Source organism: Mus caroli, chromosome 11 (assembly GCF_900094665.2).
Source record: "Mus caroli chromosome 11, CAROLI_EIJ_v1.1, whole genome shotgun sequence".
Lineage (NCBI taxonomy): Eukaryota > Metazoa > Chordata > Mammalia > Rodentia > Muridae > Mus > Mus caroli.
This window is the reverse complement of record NC_034580.1, coordinates 111882582-111903833: the sequence shown is the minus strand read 5'-3', so window position 1 is coordinate 111903833 and position 21252 is coordinate 111882582. Positions and strand designations below refer to the sequence as shown.

The 21252-nt window shown below is 47.2% G+C and overlaps 1 protein-coding gene across 3 annotated transcripts in view; it reads right to left on the bottom strand.

Annotated features, from left to right (window-relative positions):
* Unk (unk zinc finger) overlaps positions 1 to 20615 on the bottom strand; it is a 30455-nt gene extending 9840 nt beyond the window's left edge. The window contains exons 1-7 of one of the 3 annotated variants that reach the window (XM_021176103.2): positions 20436 to 20615; positions 4549 to 4758; positions 3281 to 3457; positions 2997 to 3127; positions 2206 to 2341; positions 1573 to 1690; positions 840 to 924 (exon numbers count right to left, since the gene is read on the bottom strand). In XM_021176103.2, the coding sequence (XP_021031762.1) occupies positions 840 to 924; positions 1573 to 1690; positions 2206 to 2341; positions 2997 to 3127; positions 3281 to 3457; positions 4549 to 4758; positions 20436 to 20539 (961 nt within the window). In that variant the 5' untranslated portion in view covers positions 20540 to 20615. The remainder of the gene's footprint in view (positions 1 to 839; positions 925 to 1572; positions 1691 to 2205; positions 2342 to 2996; positions 3128 to 3280; positions 3458 to 4548; positions 4759 to 20435) is intronic. The other 2 variants (XM_029483363.1, XM_029483364.1) reach the window with 2 other exon arrangements.
* Between the last annotated feature and the right edge of the window lie 637 nt (positions 20616 to 21252).

The window sequence follows — 21252 nt, the reverse complement described above, 5'->3', positions numbered from 1 at the left end:
TTACGGATGGTTGTGAGCCACCATGTGGTTGCTGGGATTTGAACTCTGGACCTCTGGAAGAGCAGTTGGGTGCTCCTACCCACTGAGCCATCTCACCAGCCCAAAACTAGTGTTTTTTAAAAGTTAATTAACTAATTAATTAATAGGCAGGGTTTTCCTGCATAGCTCTGGAACTCACTGCGTAGACTAGACTAACCTCAAACTTAAAGATCCGCCGGCCTCTACCCCCTCAGAGCTGGGATTAAAGGTGTGCACCACCACAGACAGCTATGAGATCATTTTATATTAAACTAAGTAAAAATGTTAAACTAGGGCTAGTGAGATGGCTCAGTGGGTAAGAGCACCCGACTGCTTTTCCAAAGGTCCAGAGTTCAAATCCCAGCAACCACATGGTGGCTCACAACCATCCGTAACGAGATCTCGCGCCCTCTTCTGGAGTGTCTGAGGACAGCTACAGTGTACTTACATATAATAAATAAATCTTTTAAAAAAAAATGTTAAATTAATTTAACCAGTCCTTTGTTGTTGTTTTTAAAGGACGCCATATGAAACAACCTTGTATCCTGGAGGGCCAAGCAGGCTCACTGCGGAAGAGCCCCATGCTCGTTCAGGGAAACTGAGCTGCTAGGGCTAGGGATGCTTGGTACCATGCCCCTGCCTGGGATTCAAAGTCTGGCAGGGTGAGAGTCTCTGAGTCTATCTCAGGCTCTTAGAAGCTGCACAGGACTTCAAGTTGAGCTTCCGAGTGATCAGGGGACTGATCCTGTGCCTGAGCCTCAGCTGCGGTTAGGACAGGGAAGGAAGACAGGGAGCCGCCCAGGGCCACAGGAGCTACATACGTTCTATGTGGGCGAAGGCGCAGAAAGGTCCTCGGGGGCAGCTGCCCGCCTGCTGCATGTCATTACACTTGGTGGACTTGTAGATCTGAAGGGGGCAGAGCAGAGCAGAGGCAGGTCAAGCTCAGCCATGGGCAGACGCTTTCACTGAGGCAGGGCTAGCTTCGAATCCCTTTCCAATTCAGCCCCTTCTATTCCCCTATGTTTCCACCAACTTCTTTTTTAGGGGAACGGATAATGAAATATAGCCCATGCCTGCCTTAAACTCATAACTGCCCTGCCACACTGTCTCATGTCCTGAAGTGACAGACACACACCACACACCAAGCTTCTTATTACCAACCTCTGCCTCAGATCTTGGGCAGCCTACACCACCAATACCCTCCTTCTGGAGTCACAGGTCCCACCAGGCATTACAAAGAGGTAGGCTCCTCTCAGGAGTTGGTTGGGGTGCTACCTATGAGTATGCCCCCTATATTAAATGAGCCAAGGCCCAGGAAGCACACAGTCGCTTTCAAAACACCCACCAGAGAACCCGGGCTTGTGATCTCTCCTGGGTTTACCTGCTCCCCCTGGGATGTCTACAGCCACAGCAGCTGTCCTCACATCTGCCTCACTCTGCTGCCCTGGCTCCCACAGGGCACTACAGAAGCAGCAGTACTGCAATACTGTGACTACTCATTCTCTAGGGCAGTGCCAGGCTGTGGCTCACCGCTGCCCTCCTCCCAGGACCCACCTCTGGGTGGAATTGCTGCTCTGTGCGTGTGTGGCAATACTGGCAGGCGTCTCCGTTTTCACACTTGCCAGGGTCTCCCCACTCATCCCCATGCTTGACGTTTGGACATGGAGACGACCTGGTCCAACAAGAAAGGGTCGGACAACAGCAAGAGAGAATGAGCCTGGGACCCTGAATGCCCCCACCCTGCCCTGGTCTCCTTGTCTCTCAAGTTTAGGTGCAGAAATAGGTAAGATCAGCTAGAGAGGAAGGGTCTCCCTGGGGTACTACGTCAGGCTGTTCCTCTGGCCCAGCTGGTCATGCAATTAAGGGGGACAGCTTTGTTTCCTTGAGCGAGACACTAAACCTGACAGCTCAAGAGGCAGGCCACAGCCACATCACATTTCCCACACGGCCTGGCCCTACTCCAGCACACACACCCTGAAGAATCAGCAGTGGATGGGCCTTATGCAAGACCAGGAGAGGGCTCCCACCATTTAGCTGTCCTTCCTAGTCCCTCCTTTCATAACTGAGCCCTGTAAACCCAGTGGCTTGGATTCCTGTCTCCTTGGGAACCATGGCAATGACAATCTCAGTCATGATCCCTTCCTGCCACTCCTCCCTCCTACAGCTGGCCTCTTGGGGCCAAAGGACCTGTATTTGTGCTTCCGGGGACTCCGACGCCGGTCCTTGCTGTTGTGGTAGTAGGGACAGGCATAGCCCTGGCGGCACAGCCGTGGAGGCTTCTTGCACGGCTCCGTCTTATAGTTCCCCAGCACATAAGCAGTCTCTACACAGAAAGTGAGAGTGCAGAGGTCAGGGAGTGGAGTTGGAGCACCCCAACAACAGCAGGAGTGGTGCAGGAAAGGCATAGAAGAGCTAATGGGAAAAGGGTCCCAGAGCTGAGATCCCATGCAAGGTATCAACAGGTCCACTTCTTTACAGGCTGTGGACATGCATGGTATGTGTGTGTGTGTGTGTGTGTGTGTGTGTGTGAGAGAGAGAGAGAGAGAGAGAGAGAGAGAGAGAGAGCACGCGTGCCCAGGGGAATCCCAGGAATGCAGTCCATCTGGAAACTCCCTTACAAGTGCCTTTTGAATGACAGGTTTAACATGAAATGAAGGGCTACAAGTGGGGCTGAGGAGGTGGCTCTTTGGTTCAAAGCACCTGCTGTTCTTGCAGAGGACCTGGGTTCAGGTCACGGCACCACATGGTGACTCACAGCCATCTGTACGTACACATGGCACACAGAAATACATTCAGACCAAACACTCATACATATACCATCAATATTTAAAGTGAAATATTCAAATGGGATGACGGAGGGCTAGCTTTCTAATGGACCAGACATGACAGTTTCAGTTGGAAAAAGCAGGTAGTTTCAGGCCAAAGCCTCGAGCAGCTATGAAGAGGGGGGTCCCAGGGCCGCCTGAAGTTGCCTGTACCTTGCCACCGGGGCTCCTCACTGAGGATTTTTTCTATCATGGCATGGCTTGCAGCCCCAGCTGACTGGCCTTCTATGCTGCCCTCTACTGTAGTCTGGCCATTCTGCAAGGCCTCCATGGCCTGGAGCTCCCTGGGAGAAGAGAAGAGGCAAGGACAGACAGTGTGGGGAGGAGCACAAGAGACTGGGAAAGAGCACAGTGCCTCAGCTCTCTTGCCTCGCTGGGGCCAGCAGCTACAGAAGCTAAGCCCCTTGTCCCCCTCCCCCAGCCTGGCATCAGCCTACCTGATGTCGTAAACAGGGGAGCGGAGGTCATGAGGCCCGTGGGCAAAAGCGCAGTGCAGGCCATTTTTGGTGCAGTTGCCTTTTGAGTCTGTCTCATGGATGCAGATTCCAGTTTTATAGTAGCGAAGGTGATACCTGCGCTCAGTGTCCCCAGTGGTTCTGTGCAGGAATGGGCACCTGGAACACAGCATCCCAGGTCAGTCACCTCTGCCGCCTCCGGAGGCAGCTGCCGGGCTGTCACCGTGGTCCAGAGGGTGCAGTGGCGGTGGACTGAGGAAGAGATGGATGAACCCTCTGGCCACCAGGGCTCTGTGTCTGAGCGCTAAGATCTGAAGGCTTGGAGTCCCCAGGCGGCTGCCTGCAGACACTTGGGGGGGACACACTTTTAGATGAATACGTTTGGATAAGGAATGCTACTCAACTCAGGCGGCTCCCAAGAACCAACCCTTTGAAACTTGCACACGTGTCCCACGAACTTAAATAGGCTTCTGAGGTCAGTCAACCTTGACCTCCGTGAAAAAGGTTGGCCACCGTAGGAAAAGCCAAGAGCACTGTACAGACCTGAACACTTCCCAGCACTTCCCAGAGAGGCTCAACAAATGGCAAGGAAGGCCAGAAATGGTCCCAAGTTTGCCACCTCATTTGTTATTAATGGTATACCCAATATCTGAGCAGGAGATCGTGAAAAGACATTTAAAGTTACCCAACAAGCTAGGCATGGTGGCACAGGCCTTTAATCCCAGCCCTTGGGAGACGGGAAGATGGGTCTCTGTGAATGTGAAGGCAGTTTGGTGTAAGTAATGAGTTCCAGGACAGGAAGGGTTCTGTATGAGACCCTGTCTCAAACAACAAAGATCAGCCAATAGGTAAACAGTGAGGCAGGCTCCCTCTGTCTCTGTCTGTCTGTCTGTCTGTCTGTCTCTTTGAGCTGCCACCACAGTGGGAACTGTACAGGATGGTACAGCAGATGGGAACAGGACATAGAGGATGAAAGAAAACCCAGGGAATCAGTTTTGTCCAAATGTGGTCTTGTGGCCTTAGTGGAAGAAAGGCTGATTTTTGGCTTTCATATAATATAGGCAAAGGAAAATGGAAGCTACTCCCCGTGCTGTACCTTTAGTCGGGGCAGATGAGCCCAAGTTTGACCTATAGATTGTAGCCAGGCTCCCAGAGCAGCCTCAGCCTAGCTTCCTAAATGTCCCACGCTTATTCTGAGGGCATCTGACCCAGGAGACCTGGGCTCCTCTGAGGGCAGGCAGGGCACTCACTCGTCGCCCTCGGGGCAGAGGCCTGTAGCTTCATCATACTTCGTGCAGTAGACATCTGGACTGTAGTTGAAGGTGCCATCCCGCCGGCGGATGGAACGGCGGCGACGCTGGTTCACAAAGTGCCAGTGGAAGCAGGTATAGGGCCGATGCTGTGTGCATTTGTGCTGCACGAAGAGTGGGCACTGCTCTGTGCGGAACTCCTTCAGGTACCTGCGGGGAGACTGTCTGTAAGGGATGGGACAGGCGCTGAGTGAAACTCTTTGCTTCTCAGCAAAAAGGGAGCCCCCAAGTCCCGGGGGTACTGTTCTGGGGTGCCAGTCCCACTGGGACAGCAAGAGAGGTCCAGGGCTGAGGCTGGACCTCAGATTTTAGAATGTCCCAGCATCTAGGTTCCACCCAGCGTGAGCTGCAGGCCACAAGGGCCCCACGTGTTGTAGAGGCCAGCTGTAGTACTCAACAGCAGCTTGGCTGAGCCGTCTGAGGTTTCCCAGGCCAAGCCACTAATCATAGGGAAAGAGTTATTCACAAGACCATGTGCAACCTCCCCAGCGTCTGTGGTTCCCTGCTGCCCACATATACCTGACCATCCCAAGGCTTCCCCTATACCAAGAACCAAGCTGAGACTGTGGACTGAGGGGAGAAATATGGAGACATCGCTTGCTTTGGGGCTCTGTTTGCAAAGTGTCCCTCTGGACGAGCTCTGATTGCTGTCCTTGAGATGCCCACACACTCGCACAGATATTGGGAAGGGGTTCACACAGAGGTTCTGATCTCCTTAGACCTAAGACGACGACGACAGCTTGGGCTATTCTCTCTCCTCTACCCTCATGTAACAATAGCCAGGATGTCAAAACCTCTCCATACTCCTTGCAGTGGAGGGCATCAAACCTTGGGAAAATGTGTTCTCTCCACTTCATCCCGCCTAAGGTTCTCCTAGACTGTGTTGTTGACTAGGCAGTCAGTGCAGCTTCCTTTAACTATTTCATTGTGTACAGGGTGGGTGGGAAAAGTGTGGAATTGGCTTTCTCCTTCCACCTTTACCTGGGTCCCAAGATCCAACTCAGATCACCAGGTGCCATCTTCAAAACCATTTGGCAGGCCATTTTCTTCAGACATTCTTTCAAGCGTAATTATACAGGCAACAAATGGATTGTGAGGTGGGAAGACATACAGAGTGCCCAGTGTAGAGTGGTTATAAATGTAAGGGAGTAAGGCAGAAGCAACCTGATTTGAGCTGGGTGGAGCCTAGATCTGAAGGGCATAGAAGTAGGTCTTTCTGCTCACATGTCTGACCAATAAAAGCAGACCTAGACACAGGGTCAGACAGAAGTGTAACACCGAACACCCACTTAAGACAGAGCTGCAGCTAAGCCCTGGGTAGTTTCCTAGCATATTCCATGGGATACACTAACACTGAAGAACTGAATTGCTGACTATCTGTGACTCTATCTAGATGGTATCCAATATTTTGCTGCTCTCTTGAGGCTGTTGTTGCCCAAGCTGACCTCAAAGTCTCAGGCTTGGGTAACCTTAGGCTCCTAAATAGCTAGGATTTTAGGTGCAAGCCATGTTAACCATTAGGGAACTTGTTGTGTTTTTAGTTGTAAAATAAAGTTGTGGGCTGGGCAGTGGTGGTGCACACCTTTAATCCCAGCACTTCGGAGGCAGAAGCAGGAGGATTTCTGAGTTCAAGGCCAGCCTGGTCTACAGAGTACGTTCCAGGACAGCCAGACTACAAAGGGAAATCCTGTCTCGAAAAACAAAAAACAAAAAACAAAAAAATTTGGTTGTTTTTTTTTTGGTGCTCTTAAAAGTTTGACAAAGCCGGGCGTGGTGGCGCACGCCTTTAATCCCAGCACTCGGGAGGCAGAGGCAGGCGGATTTCTGAGTTCGAGGCCAGCCTGGTCTACAAAGTGAGTGCCAGGACAGCCAGGGCTACNCAGAGAAACCCTGTCTCGAAAAAAACAAAAAAACAAAAAAACAACAACAACAAAAAACCCCTGTCTCAAAAACAAACAAACAAAGAAAAGTCTGACAAGGTGTGGAAGCATAGTCTTTGACCCCACTACTTGGCACAGGCTCGGGCAAGTTTGGGGTCAGCCTGGTCTATGCAGTGAGACCCTGACTCAGAAAAAGAACACATTTGAGGCTGGGCTTAGTGGTACACACTTTAATCTCAGCACTTAGGAGGCAGAGGAAGATGGATCTGTGTGAGTTGGAAGCCAGCCTTTACAACAGAGGATTTCAGGCTAGTCAGGACTATTTAGTGAGGCTCTGTCTCAAGAACAATAAAACAAAACAAAGTCTGGTGTCAGCCTCTTGGTGAGAACACAGGCGATAGATAGGGTAGAACACTAGTGTGTGGTCCCTAACTTTGGCATAGCTGTCCTGGAAAGCCGCTCGCCTGGGGTAGAAGCTATGCATGGAGCTTGCATCCTTGGGGCAGCAATGTCTCCAGTGCCACATGCAATGGCTCCATACATCCTGCCTGGCAGGAACTCCTCAGGTGGGGTGACGGCAACAGATCATCTAGGCCACACTGCTGCTGCTGCTGCTGCTGCTGCGTGTCAGATAGAGCGCTCTTTTTAAAAGGCCTCGTTACTTTTCCTAAAGCCTGGGAAAGCTGCCACCACCGCTCAGCCTCGCATTCCAAGTGCCGTCCATCAGGCCCACTGTGCTCTTCCAACTGTCTTTTCTGACTCCTCTTCATTCTGGCTACAACTGGAATGCTTGTAGCCAGAAATCTTTCCTGTCTTTGTTCATCTCATTCCTTCCCTGGAGGAGCCATCAGGAGCTGGACTGAAGGGACATGAACCTTTGGGTGTCACGGTTCCTGAGAAGTCTTCCTTGCTTCCACCTAGCTCTCTGTTAGCTCCTCACTGCCCAGAAAAATGGGGACAGAACCCAGGGCCTTGCACATAGTAGGCCAGCACTCTCCCACTAAGCTACACACCCAGGTCCACGCTATGCATTTCTTAGTTCTTGCCCTGCTCTGCGTATTAATCATACGCACACACTTTCCTTTACAGGCTGACGATGCCTTATTGAAGTGCTTGAGATGATCATCTTTGAACTTGGATATCTACACTGTACCTAAGCTATCATGAGGATGGAAGACTGTTTACAAATGTACATTTCACATACATTTTAGAAATATCAACTCCTGAGTAACCAGAATTATAGGTATGCACACCATGCCCACCCCTACCTGTGACTCAGTACACAGAACGAGAAGAGAAACTTTCCACTTGGTCTTAAAGTTTTTATTTTTGTATTTACACGTATGTGTGCGTGAGTACTTGGTGCACGTGTGTATGGAGTTGATGTTGGGTGCCTTCCTCTATTGTTCTCCACCTATTTAAGACAAAGGCTGTCACTGAACCTGAAGCTCAGCAATTTGGCTACACCAGTGGGTCAGCAAACCATCAGAATCCTGTTTCCACAGTCAACGTGCTGAGATTACAGGCATGTGCTACCATACCTAGCTTTATCTGGACGCTAGGTATTCAAGACCAGGTCCTCGGGCTTAGGAGAGAAGTATTTTTTACTCAATGAGATATCACACTTGGCCCTCTGCTTGGGATGTCATGTCTGTGATCAGTTTTGTACTTTAGGATTTTAGGTTAGGCCTTCTCAGGTTTTATATATATATATATAAAACTACTACATATTACACTCTACATGACTCAGCAGCAAACCGTACAATAGAGAGTATTCTCTGAATCAAGCATCAAGGAATTAAAAGTTCACAAAGGAAACACCAACACCCCATGACAGCACCATGAGGCAGACCATCACAGGGAGCAGCCAGCCTTCGGCCATGTGAGACATGCTGGAGAGTAACTCAGAGCTTAGCACTCAAGACTGAAATGGACTGCAGAAAAAACTCTCATAGGACAAGAGGCCAAACACAGGGTTTTTTAAAGGAATACTTCAAGACCTACAAGATGGCGCAGTGGATAAGGGTGGCTGTAGAAGCCTGACATGAGTTTAATCTCCAGAAACAAAGAAAAATGTCAAGAGACGACTGACTCCACAAAGCTGACCTCTGGCATCCACATGCAAACCCCGATCACACACAAACAGTCATAAATACATACAGGCAAACAACACATTAAAAAAAAAAAATAGAGAGCCGGGCGTGGTGGCACAGCCTTTAATCCCAGCACTCGGGAGGCAGAGGCAGGCGGATTTCTGAGTTCGAGGCCAGCCTGGTCTACAAAGTGAGTGCCAGGACAGCCAGGGCTACACAGAGAAACCCTGTCTTGAAAAACCAAAAAAAAAAAAAAAAAAAAATAGAGCCAGCCGGGCAGTGGTGGTGCACGCCTTTAATATCAGCACTTGAGAGGCAGAGACAGGCGGATTTCTGAGTTCGAGGCCAGCCTGGTCTACAGAGTGAGTTCCAGGACAGCCAAGGCTACACAGAGAAACCCTGTCTCGAAAAACAAAACAAAACAAAAATTAGAGCCACTTTTGGGGGATTGAAGAGATGGCTTAGCAGTTAAGGATACTGTCTATTCCTCCAGAGGACCCATGTTCAATTCCTAGCACCTACATAGCTCATAACTGTCTATAACTGTCTATAATTCTACTTCCAGGGAATCATATACCCTCTTCTGGCCTTTGCAGGTACCATGTGTGTACTGGATACACAGACATAAATACAGAAACACACACACTGCTGAAATGGCGCAGTGGTTAAGAGCACTGGCTAGTCTTTCAGAGGACCTGGGTTTGATTCTCAGAACCCACATGGTGGCTCACAACCATACACAACTCCAGCTCCAGGAGGCGACTCAAGCACATGGCACACTTCCATACATGCAGGCAAATATTCATACACATTAAGTAAATAAATATACAAATAAATGCTACTTTTAACTCACTACAGAGATTTCTTTCTTTTTTCTTTTTTTTTTTTTTTTCCAGACAGGGTTTCTCTGTATAGCCCTGGCTGTCCTGGAACTCAGTCTGTAGACCAGGCTGGCCTCGAACTCAGAAATCCGCCTGCCTCTGCCTCCCAAGTGTGGGGATTAAAGGCGTGTGCCACCACTGCCCGGTACTACAAAGATTTCTAAACTTATGCATAAACCATTATCAAAACTGTACAATCTGTTAATTATGCATCAAAGTGTTTCTCTAGAATTTTCCATTTTTTCTTTTCTCTCCCACTTTACACTCACAGGAAACCAGAACAAAACCACCTAGATCACTGGCTTCCATCTTCCATGAAGGGAACAAAGGATTTCACTAAAAACCAGGATAACTTCCTGCATCTGCCTTCTGGACAAACAGGATGACAGGTGTGGACCCCTACTACCTTGGGAGAGCTAGGTTTTCAGGGAAAATGCACAGCTGTGTCCAGTCAGCCCCAGGCCACACCCAAGACTTTAATCCCGGCACTCAGGAGACAGAGGCTGATGGATCTCTATGAACCGGAGGCTAGCCTGACCTATACTGGCAGTTTTATGTCAGCCAGGGCTGCATAGTGAGATCCTGTTTCAAAGAAAAGTTCTAAGAGGACAAGATCTGAGAACTAAATGGACTACAAACCATTCTTCAATCAGCTCTCCAGAAACCCAAGAGGCTAAAAGCCAAGGGACACTCACCCAGGCTCTCAATTCCTCCAAGAACCGAGAGGAAGCACGACTCTGGGACTATACTCTTTACACTGCAATCTCCCAGAGCCCCACACTCAAGGAACCATAGCAGCCAAGAAGCAGTGATCCACAGGGGAGGGGACGACTCAGCGCACTACTCAGGCACCGGAGTAAAAAGCCATCACAGCAGGGTGTGGGGGTACACACATATAATCCCAACACTTGGAAAGGTAAGGCAGACAGATCACTGTGAGTTCAAGGCCAGGCCAGCCACAGACACCACGAAGAAATTAAACAATGAAGATTTCACACAACCCACTTGTTGGCCTTCTGAAAACTTTTCTCCAAGTAATTTTATATACATATAATAATCATAATCACTTTGTAATATGATTAGTGTTCTTTAAACTTAAACCAGATGCATGCATCTACTTAAAGAAAAATAACTGATTTATTTTCAATATTCACTGGATTATCTCTATTTTCTAAAACTCAGAAAAGAGAAGAAAAAAAAAGGCAAGCTACATGAAGTCTATAAATTCAAGGGCTGGAGAGATGTCCCAGCTCATAAGAGATTATGCTGTTCCTGCAGGGACCACAGTTCAGTTCTCAGCGTCTATGTTGCACAGCTCACAATCACCTGAAATTCCAGCATCAGGGGATCTGAGGGGACTGCACTCACATGGTACACATACACCATACTTTCCTCTACATACATACACATATAACTTAAATAATAAGAATAATTAGGGCTGGTGAGATGGCTCAGCAGTTAAGAGCACTAACTGCTCTTCTGCAGGTCCTGAGTTCAAATCCCAGCACCCACATTGTGATTCACAACCATCCGTAATGAGATCTGTAATGGGATCTGGCGCCCTCTTCTGGTGCGTCTGAGGACAGCTACAGTGTGCTTAGATATAATAATAAATAAATAAATCTTTAGGTCAGAGTGAGCAACCTTCATTCCAAGCAACCACATGATGGCTCACAACTATCAGTACAGCTACAGTGTACTCATATACATAAATAATGATAATAATAATAATAAATTATACGTTTTCAAATAGAAAAGTATTGATCTCTAATTTATGTTTAGACAGATTTGATTCACACAGACTTAAAAAAAAGGCATTAGGTCACCAAGTAACAAAACCTTGTAAATAAATATCACTAAAAGACACAGTAAATAACAAAATTAATAAAAAGCTAGGACATGAAAACTAGTTAAAACTTTAATCACTAGCACACCATATAGAAGGAGCTGTTCTGTATATAAGCCATGATGAGACCTGAACCTCCCCAGTCCTCGTTATGAAGCCAGGCTTTCAGGACTGACGGTGGCCATAGGGGTCAATGCTGAACATGGGATGCAAACTGTGACACAGAAAATAAGGGAGGAACCATTTGATAAATTCAGTTTCTTCTTTATCTATCTTTATCTTCTTTATCTCCTAAATAAACTGAGCCACCACAGGAAAAGGTCACTTCACAGAGAACGCTATGTCTGCTTTTAGATGCTAGTCTCCTTTCCATCTTCACTTCCTCCTCAGCTCTTGAGAGTGCTGTCAAATTCTACACACCGGCAAAGAAAAACAGGAGTGAAAATTGAGGGATTTTACAGAAAAATGATAAAAAGTTTGCTGTGGTTACTACAAGGAATGCAGATTAGCACCAACCTACGTGCCTGAATCCTGTGGGCTGGCTGCCCTGACCACCCATCTGTACCGACAACGGGCTCCTCCACCCTAGCAGACATTCTCTTCCACACCGTTCCTGCCCTGGGAAGTGAACCCAGCTCAGGTCATGAAGCCATTTGGGGAAGACAGGCTTCTTCCTTTAGCAGTTGTCAATTATAGACACTTGTCAAACTTTCTGCGAGTGTCTGCTTAGCTCGAAAGCTCACTAGCTCTCTGACCTCAGGTGACATGGGGCATGCACCTGAGGCACACATGTAAGAACACAGATACTGACAGGTTGGGAGGAGGGCAACTTGAAGCTTTTTGCAAATCATGGTCTTTCCCGTATTGAACAGAAGACTGCTGAACAGATCATAAGTTCAAAAGCCTCTATGGAAGTAATCCTTATTAAAACTTTTAAAAATTTGAGAAAAAGTCATACAGTTTAAACTCATTAAAGTGTACATGTGGCAGTTTTCAGTATATTTGATCAAGTACAATCACTGGGCTGAAAATGTACCTCGGTTAGTCCTGGGCTTGATCTTGGCTAGATACCCTGGACCACATAAACTACAAATGGCAATGCACACCTGTAATTTCAGCACTCAAGTGGAGGCAGGAAGATCTGAAGTTCAAGGTTACACTTGGAAAGCCAGCAAGTCTGAGGCCAGCCTGAGCTAGCTGAGACAACGCCTGAAGAAGGGAAGGGGGCTGTAAGAGGGGTAGCAGAGCAATGGGAAGACGGGAGGGAGAAACGTCAGGATAACTAACATGTTGATTAAAAAAAATTCTTTTAAGCAGAAAAAACAATGTCGCTGGACACGTCACCCCAGCACATGGGGGAGAGGCAGGCAGATTGGTGTGAGTCCCTGTCTCAAAGAAAACCAAAAATGGTGTCATCATCACAGCTGTCTAATTCCAGAATATTCTAACTGAACAGAAAATACACCCCATGCTCATGATCACATGTGCTGTTTCCCATGGTTCTCAGGAGTCTCTGTCGCTAGGCATATTAAAAAGATTGTCTAGGGCGACCCTGCTATGGAATGCTGCACATCTAGATAACACCAAACCAAGAATCTTAGTATTTTTAATAACTAGGTTAGTGTAACCTTATGTATTACTAAGAATGGCAGAAAAGTTTACAGTCAGCATCAACCTTCACATAACACATTAGTATGCCCCCAAATTCATCCACGTTAAAAGGGAAGGCAGAGGCCAGGCACAGTGGTGCAATAATCCCAGCTCTCAGAGGCAGAGGTAGGAGGATCCCCGTGAGTCTCAGGACAGCCAGGGCTATACGAAGAGAGATCCTGTCTTACAAATAAAGGAGAGGATTAGCCGCAAATGTCCATAGTTGCAACTTCAAAATACAGAAGATATACTTGGCCAGTGGGAACACTTCTTTAGGGTCAAACACAATTGGATTACAGAACAACAAAAACAAAATCTTTAACTATTAAACAACTTCTATCCAGATTGGAAACAGAAGCAGAGCCTTTCTCCTCCACTGTGTGCTGAAGTTGATGGAGCCTGTTTTCATAGCTCCTGACCCAGCAGCTTCTAACAGAAAATCACAGCCAGGCAAATGCCTAGCAAGAAAGGCTGCCTGTGCAATTCTCAGGCTGCAGGGCTCTAAGTGTGCACATGGCTTCTGAGACACAGGAGAAGAAGAGACCTCACCTTCAGGCATCAGGGTGTTGGAATCGGGAAGTAGTAGGTCCACGTGGGTGTCTTGTTTTCTGCACTTACATGGGGTGCTATCTCCAAAGAAGCTCCTTACAGAGTGCCCAAGATGGAGTTCTCTAAGTTGTTCAGAGTTGTCCAGCTGCCCTCAGCAATAGGTCAGTCTTTGTAGGTTGACAGAGACCACCAGTCAAAGCAGATGCATATGGGCTGAGGGAGCCTTCTTTAGGATCTAACACCGCTGGATTAAAACAAAGAAACTTAACCATTAAGCAAATCGTAACTTCAATCCCTACTTTAGGTTTAACAACTGTCAAGCAGGCACCAAGCTTAAGAGCCTCCTGTCAGCTTGGCACTGGAGTAATGGGGTTTGCTGAGCCTTGACTTGAAGCCACAAGGAGCCTTTCTGTTCTGCGGGAAATTAATTTGATTTGATAAGCATGTAAATAACCAGAAAGGACTACTGGAACTTAACTCTTCCTCTCGTGCTGCTAAGCAATGAGTTCAGTGGGTGACTTCTGCCGCTCAGTAAGTTTCACTCCAGTATGTGTGTGGCTTTACTGCAATTTGCAACGACGATTTCAGTACATGTCCACTTCTTAAATCTTCCCAACACAATCAGATGAAATCAAATAAGGTTCATAATAGCAATGCAGCAACTAACAAACCGCCTCAAAATAGCCGCCCTCTCTATACAGACCAGGAGGCAGTCATCCTACCAACCAGAACCACGCCGTCTTTCCTGAATAACGCTATAATAATAAGAAACCAACCCTGACCTGGACTGACTGACGGTAAGAGCTGGTACCTATGGCCAAGTCTGGGAAACCCACTCTTGCAGTCCACATGGGACATGAAACCCACTCTTGCAAACAGTCCTCTGACATCTGCAACCCACAAAATAAACACAATGTTACACCTATAACAACAACAACAAAAAACCAAGGCCTAAATCTAGGCGATGCCGGTACAGACAGGATTATAGATAGAGCACTTCTCTTCTAAGAAATCACTTAGAGGGCAGATATCTGTGCTGCATGCCTTTAATTCCTGCACTGGCAAGAAGATCTTTGAATTCAAAGGTACAGTGAGACCGTTTCAAAAATAAATGAATAAATAAAATCATCCCAAAACCTTTTAAGTAACTAGAATTTCATTTTCCTGCATCAAGAGCATTAACAAGTCTAAGAATTAAGCTACGCTGAAGGACTCCAAAACAGGGATGTCTGAAGCATACTGCCTCTTACAGGGGCAAAATAACAAAAGAAACTGTTATTATATATAAATGATACCTTCCTCAGCCTGTCCTAGCAGGGAACACTTTTAATCCCAGCACTCTGGAGACTCTTGCCGTGGTGGCCCAGAGGCAGGCAGAATGTTTGCGGCCAGCCTGGTCTACAAAGTAAGTTCCAAGATAGCTAGGGCTACACAGAGAAACATTGTCTCGAAAACCACACACAAAATTAAAGTGTGGGACACCACCATCTATCTGGCCAATTTCTTATTCTTGAGTCTGTTTTTTATAAAACTCTTCTAATATACAAAGTAGACTTGCTGTAAACAAAGCTGGTTTAAATGTTGCCCTTGTCAAGTAAAGAGACACACTGGTTCTTATGCTGGAAGTGTCTTTTTTTTTTTTTTTAAAGATTTATTTCTTATTATACGTAAGTACACTGTAGCTGTCTTCAGATGCACCAGAAGAGGGCATCAGATCCCATTACAGATGGTTGTGAGGCACCATGTGGTTCGCTGGGATTTGAACTCAGTACCTTCGGAAGAGCAGTCAGTGCTCTTAACCATTGAGCCATCTTGCCAGCCCGCCACTGGAAATGTCTTAACACACACATCACCGTCATTCTCCTGAGTGCTAATCAAATACTTGGAACTATATGACAGAACTCTGATATAATCATATTTTTCTTTAAGGACTGGATTTCTCATGGCTAGCACAAATAGCAGCAACCATTTGCTGATTATTTCAATTTCCCTTAATGCAAGATTATTAAAAAGATTGAGAGGAGGGGGCTGGAGCGGTGACTCAGTGGTTAAGAGCACTGACTGCTTTTCCAGAGGTCCTGAGTTCAAATCCCAGTAAACACATGATGGCTCACAATCATCTGTAACAGGATCTGATGCCCTCTTCTGGTGTGTCTGAAGATAGCTCCAGTGCACTCACATACATAAATTAGGTTAATAAATCTTAAAAACAACAACGCCAGGCGTGGTGGCGCACGCCTTTAATCCCAGCACTTGGGAGGCAGAGGCAGGCGGATTTCTGAGTTCCAGGACAGCCAGGGCTATACAGAGAAACCCTGTCTCAAAAAAACAAAAAACAAAACAAAACAAACAAACAAACAAACACCCAACAACAAAAATTCTAAAAAAAAAAGATTAAAGGGAAATATCAACAAAATAACTATCCTTCAAACCATGTTGTCATAAACTTTTGGCTACAGGAGTGTTCAAGCCTTCCTGGACACAGGTCTGTAACCCCAGCACCTGGGAGGTAGAGACAGAGGGGTCATTAGCAGCTTGGGGTCATCTTCCACAGAAAACCTTGAGTGACCAGGGAACTAACAAGTCAAACGATAGCAGCAGACATCTCAAAGCGAGGGGTGGGACTCTGAGTTTGAGGCAGGCTGGGCTTCATTGAGAGCACTGTCCTAAAACAAACTCCCTTAAAAACAACACGTCAGAAAGTCTTAAAAGGCAAAACATTATGGGACTGGAGATATGGAACAATGGTTAAGAGCACTTGCTGCACTTCCAAAGGATGGGGGTTCAATTCCCAGCTCCCACATGGCAGCTCCCAACTCTCTGTAACTCCAGCTACAAAGGATCCAACACCCTCACAGATATACCTGCAGGCAAAATGCCAGTGCACAAACAGCAGCAGCAGCTGGGCATGGAGGCTCCACCGTAAGACCACACTTGGAAGCAGGTAGAGAAGGTGCCTCAGTGAATGCCACGTGTGTCTGTGCTATGTATGAAGACTGTCCTAACACCTCCATCCACTAATCCCTAAGGACAGCAACTGAGTCACCTTAGTAATACAGATCAGGGACACCGCCTCATGCTTCCCGCACTTGGGCCTGGGGGACCCAGTTGCTCAAGTTATCAATTTTTAAATGCCACAACAAACAGCTGGCTTCTCTGATTTGGTTGTTCTGGGTTTTTTTTTTTTAATTTTTTAGATAAAAAGCTATAAGCTGGGCATTGGTGGTGCACACCTTTAATCCCAGCACTTGGGAGGCAGAGGCAGGCGGATTTCTGAGTTCGAGGCCAGCCTGGTCTACAGAGTGAGTTCCAGGACAGCCAGGGCTACACGGAGAAACCCTGTCTTGAAAAACAAAAAAACAAAACAAAACAAAACAAAAAAACCCTCAAGCTGGTAAGATGACTCAGAAGGTAAAGATACTTGCCACCAAACCTTATTTCTATATCCCATATGGAGAAAGGAGATAACTAATGCCCACATATACATTACCCTCATACCACAGGCACACAAAATAAATACATGATTTAATAAATAAAGATGCCTCAGGAGCCAAGGTCCATGACTCTGTACCAACCCTCAAGAAATAGAACAGGGGGCTGGTGAGATGGCTCAGTGGGTAAAGCACCTGACTGCTCTTCCGAAGGTCCGGAGTTCAAATCCCAGCAACCACATGGCGGCTCACAACCATCCGTAACAAGATCTGACTCCCTCTTCTGGTATGTCTGAAGACAGCTACAGTGTACTTACATATAATAAATAAATAAATCTTTAAAAAAAAAAAAAGAAAGAAATAGAACAGATACCAAACAGCTGAGAATCAAGAGGATCAAACCTCAGATATTAGGGCTGGACAGCCGGCTCAGCAGGCAGCACTGGCTGCTCTTGCAGAGAACCTGGTTTGCTTCACATCACTCATGCGGCAGCCCACAACCATCTGTAATTCCTGTTTTAGAGGATTTGATGTCCCCTTCTGGCTTCAAAAGGACCAGGCATGCTCCTGCTACACAAACATACACACAGACACACATTAGACAAATAAAATAAAAAAATTTTAAAATTCAGATACAGCTGGGCAATGATACACGTGCCTTTAATCCCACTACTCCAGCAGCAGAGGCAGGCAGATCTGAGTTCAAAGCCATGAATTCCAGAACTGGGCTATATAGTGAAACCCTGTCTTGAAAAACAAGCAAGCAAACAACTCAGACGCTGACAACTTCACTGTGTCCGCTTTCATCTGTAATTTCAAAATGATCAGAAAAGCATTCTAATGTAATCTCACAGTATCTGGGCGACCACACAACACAGAAACAGACTGCAGAACTCATGCTGGCCACCTCCTGTTATCTCAGAGTTTTAGAGAAAAGGATCCCCCAGGGAGGCCAATCTGAGCAACAGTGAGCTCCAGGCTAAGCAAAACTACACAGTAAGACCTTATGCTCAAAAAGAAAAAAAAAAGTGGCTGTGGAGAAGGCTCTGTGAGTGCTGAGTTTGAATCCTCATCGCCATGTCCAGCCAGGCATGGCCACACATGCTTACAACCCCAGTGTTGGAGGTAGAGGAAGCAGATGCTAGGCCCAGTAAAATAAGCTATTTTTAAAAAGACTTATTTATGTATATGGGTGGTTTGTCTATGTGTATGCCTGCATACCAGAAGGCATAGGATCCCCGTGGACTAGTTATAGACAGCTATGAACTGCATGTAGGTGTTGGGAAATGAACCCAGGACCTCTGGAAGAGCAGCCAGTGCTCTTAACCACAGAGCCATCTCTTTAGCCCCAAAGAACCTACTTTAAGGAAATGAAGAGGGATAGGACAACTAATGTCCTCCCCTGATCTATAAGCAACAATGTGTACATTACACACACATTCTCAAAAAGAAACCAAGATTTATTCCAATTTGTTTGGAATTGTACCAAAAAACCATGATCCAAGTAGCCAGAGATCATTAAAAAGTTCCAAAATGAGGCCCAGTGGTACAGATTTGTAATCCCAGCTACTCAAAAATCTGAGGCAGGGGCTGGAGAGGTGGCTCAGAGGTTAAAAGAACTGTCCTGAGTTCAAATCCCAGCAACCACATGGTGGCTCACAACCGTCTATAATGAGATCTGACGCCCTCTTCTGCCCTGCAGGATACATGCAGGCAGAACGCTGTATACATAATAAATAAATCTTAAAAAAAAAAAAAAAAAAAAGCCTGGCGTGGTAGCGCATGCCTTTAATCCCAGCACTCAGGAGGCAGAGGCAGGAGGATTTCCCAGCCGGATCTACAAAGTGAGTTCCAGGACAGCCAGGGCTATACAGAGAAACCCTGTCTTGAAAAAAATAAAAAAGAAAAAAAAGAAAAAAAAGAAAGAAAGAAAGAAAGAAAAGAAATCTGAGGCAGGAGGATGCTGAGTTCAAGTTCTGTCTGGATTAAAGCAAGTCAAGGCCAGCACAAACAACTTGGCGAAATCCTAGCTTAAAAAGTAAAGGATAAACAAACAACTGGGGGTACGTGGCGAAGACGCAGCCCAATGACAGATGTGATCCCAACATGTAAGAGGCCTGGGTTTCAGTTTAATACTACAACACAAGGTCCTGACTGTGAGATGACAGAGCAGTGGCCAGGCTTAGCCAACTGAATTCAATCCCTGGAACCCTCGATGTAAAAGGAGAGAGCCAATTCCTTCAGACTGTTTTGACCTCCACACCTGCGTGGCGCTGCGAGAGTGTTCCCACAGACTCACATACAAATAAACAAATGTAAATGTTTTTCACAGTTCCACTAAGTTTACAAATTTGTGTGTGTGACCAGATAAGTGGCGTTATCCTGATGTTAGACCTTCTCATCAAAAGCAATGGCAAGGTTGCAGAGGGAGAGAACTCCAGTAAGAAAGGACCAACTGATGACCACCAGACTTGAAAGGCTAACCTGAGTTACAGTCAAGTGTGGATGATGACAGCCAACACTAGCCACTCACTCGAAGAAACCAATACATTTTCTATAACTAATGTTCCCCTGTCCCATCTCCCAAAAGTGTCGAGCCAGAGCTGCTTCTGCCTGACTTTAGTTCGGATGCTGCCAGCTCCTGGCTGGAGTGTTGTTCAATCTCTCGGATTCTGACCTTTCCACAGGTTGGGAACCTCCTAAACCGGCCCATCACTCAGGCACCCAGTGGAGACACTCCTGGCACAGCAGGGAATGGAAACCAACAGGGCTTTACAAGAGGAACCACAGCATTGGCCTTTGTCTCACAGAACCTAGGCCTACGGTGACATGACAGCAAGGAAGGCTGGGACCTAAGCTTGTACACATGCAGTTTTTACATTTTGGCAATCTCATTTAGGCCAGTTACGATGAGGTTCCCTCGCCTGCCCGATGCTGAAGGGGTCTGCAACCATTAACACCCCGGATGTCGCCGACTCAAGCTGGACAGTACAGCCTGCATGGAGTGAGCCCACGTCTGCACGTTTGACTGTTTAAGGGAATTCAAGCATGGGTGATCCTCGTGGACAATCTAACAGGCCTTAAAGATACAAAAGGCCTCCGGTGCACGGAGTCTCCTCCCGAGACTTCAAGCAAACAGTCATTTCTAGACAGGTCTTGTGCTGGTTGGTACAGACTTCCACTTGTCATGTCGTGGACTTATCGGGTTTTATGTCTGAGACCGTCAGGCCTCTGAGGCCTGGCCTGAGAAGTGTGGATTAGGGACCCGCGCTCCTGCCTTTCCGACTCGGAGGCTGGGACCGAGTTTCCCGCCCCACTGCCCGACCAGAGGTTGGTGACAGTTGAAGGAAGCTGGGACCGGTCCCAGCAGGTTGGAACCGGTCTGGGCCGAGCCGGAGGAAGGGGGGGGGGCACAGCCTCGCGCTCTCCCTGCGCGCGTGACTCACGCTGGCCGCTGACGTCAGGCGTGCGCGCGCGGCGGGGGGGGCTCTACGTACGTGTAGTGCTGCGGTTTCTCGGGCTGTGCCTGCAGCACCTGAGCGGTAGCGGCCGGGGGCGCCGAGGAAGCTGCCGAGCCGCCGGGCCCGGGGCCCTTCGACATGGTCCTGTCTTCCTGCCTCTTCGCCGCTCCCCTTTTATTATTCAGTCTGCGCGGTCCGCGCCGAAGACCCACAGCGCCTGCGCCGCGCCACGAGAACGTGAAGACCCCCCGCTCGGCAGCAAAGGTTGCTGGGAGTTGTGGTCCTCCTTTCCGGTGAAATTTTACCGTTGGCACAGTGTCGCTGCTAAAGTGCAAGACCACAATACCCAGAAATCTTTGCGGACGGTGTCCCGGATGCTGAGGATCCGCGATGCCTTGTGGTAATTGTAGTCTAGTCACTCTTAACTATTACCTGAGCATTGTCAGTGTGGTCGGAGGTGAACTCTACCTTTAAATTGGATCCTCCGGAGAGCAAGGAACCAGTTGGGGAGGCCTGAAACGATTCCACGGAGAATGTTCCAAATGTAATTACACTGCCAACAGTGCAGTAATTGCCTTGCCTCCGTACCAGTACAGTTGGCGCACCGTTTCTAAAGTCAGTCTAGAGCATTGCCCCCGAGCCAGCAAGCTACTCAGCCAATATTTTCATAATATAATATAGTAACCTGTAAATCACCAGAGAAAGTATGCGGGCTAGCAGATAGTTTGAGGAAGCTTTGTATTGTTGTTTTGTTTTTAAAAATTACAATACACCATATTGTTCCTGGGCATCATTAACATTTATCAACCCTGAAACCTGGAACCCCTCCACTTGGGCTCCTTCTGAACTCAGT